This window comes from Austrofundulus limnaeus, unplaced genomic scaffold, assembly GCF_001266775.1.
Source record: "Austrofundulus limnaeus strain Quisiro unplaced genomic scaffold, Austrofundulus_limnaeus-1.0 Scaffold1837, whole genome shotgun sequence".
NCBI classification, from domain to species: domain Eukaryota; kingdom Metazoa; phylum Chordata; class Actinopteri; order Cyprinodontiformes; family Rivulidae; genus Austrofundulus; species Austrofundulus limnaeus.
In genome coordinates, this window is record NW_013954239.1 from 477 (window position 1) to 1,667 (window position 1,191).

General features: G+C 39.4%; 1 protein-coding gene across 1 annotated transcript in view; it reads left to right on the top strand.

The window, feature by feature from the left end:
• Window positions 1-323: 323 nt before the first annotated feature.
• The window catches only part of LOC106536479 (translocating chain-associated membrane protein 2), a gene marked incomplete at its 5' end in the record, with an annotated part of 31,151 nt that continues 30,283 nt past the window's right edge, over window positions 324-1,191 (top strand). Inside the window, 2 exon segments of the mRNA XM_014033772.1 lie at window positions 324-428; window positions 528-671. Coding sequence (XP_013889226.1) covers window positions 324-428; window positions 528-671 — 249 coding nt within the window.

The window sequence follows — 1,191 nt, forward strand, 5'->3', positions numbered from 1 at the left end:
TGGAGTGACATGTAATTTAAGTAACTTGTGATTGGTCAGACTTACTTGTGGGCGTGGTTTGTGTAAACTGCTTTAATCTTAGTCGTAACCCGAGACAGGACGGTGCTAGCTGAACATGTAGATTATATTTACATGTTCACAATAATTTTACTGTTCCCACAAGTCAATCTGACCAATCACAGCTTACCCAAACTCCGCCCACACCTGAGAAACTCCCACTTTGTGACTGCAGAAACCTTCTGAAGATACATCTAACAGTGTTTGTGAGTTTAATATTCTGTTTGTTTTTTTTCTCCACCTAATCTGTTCCTCCTGTTTGTCAGTTTGAGTCGTGTGGGTGTGGTGCTCCTCTTCCTCCAGTATGTGTCAGAACTGGGCTTCCACATCGCCAGACTCCTGTATTTCACAGATGAGAGCCATCAGAAAATGTGGGTACTTTCAGCCCTAAAGCATCCGTGTGTGAGTCTGTTGTTTAAGGCTCCTGAGGCGAAGCGGGCCTGGGTGACGTTGTTTGTGTTCCGGCTCAGGTTCGATGTCTGGGCGGCGAGCTTCGTGTTCACGCGCATGGCCACGCTCACCCTGATGTTCCTCGCCGTGGGCTTCGGTTTGGCTCGTGCCGAGAACCAGAGGCTGGACTTGGAGATGGGCAACTTCAACACGGTTCTGATCCGGTGAGGCTACGAAGTGTGGGATTTTAGAATCCGGCCTGGAATCACGCCTGGCAAAGAATCAGTTTATAGTTTCATCCGTGTATTTTTATTTTCTTATCTTGTAGCGATTATTTGCTAATATTAGCTACTGTTTTGCTAATTGTGACCCCCAAATTCTCTTTAACTCAGTTTCTCTTTTGCTACTGTTCTGCTGGTTTTAACTATTGTTTTAGCTAATTTTAGCTTCTAGCTGCTGTTTTGCACATAGTTTGCAGCAATTTTTAGCATGTTTTTAGCTTGTAGTTACTGTTCTGTTGATTTTAGCTTTTATTTAGTCAATTTTAACTTTTGTTCTGATTGTTTTAACTTAAATAAGTCAGTTTCATCCTAATAAATAGCTGAGTATTTTAGCACTTAGCGTTTATGCTTCATTTTATTATTATTATTATTATTATTTTTATTTATTGTTATTATTATTGTTATTGTTGTTATTATTGGTTTTATTATTGGTATTATTATTGTTATTATTATTATTATTATT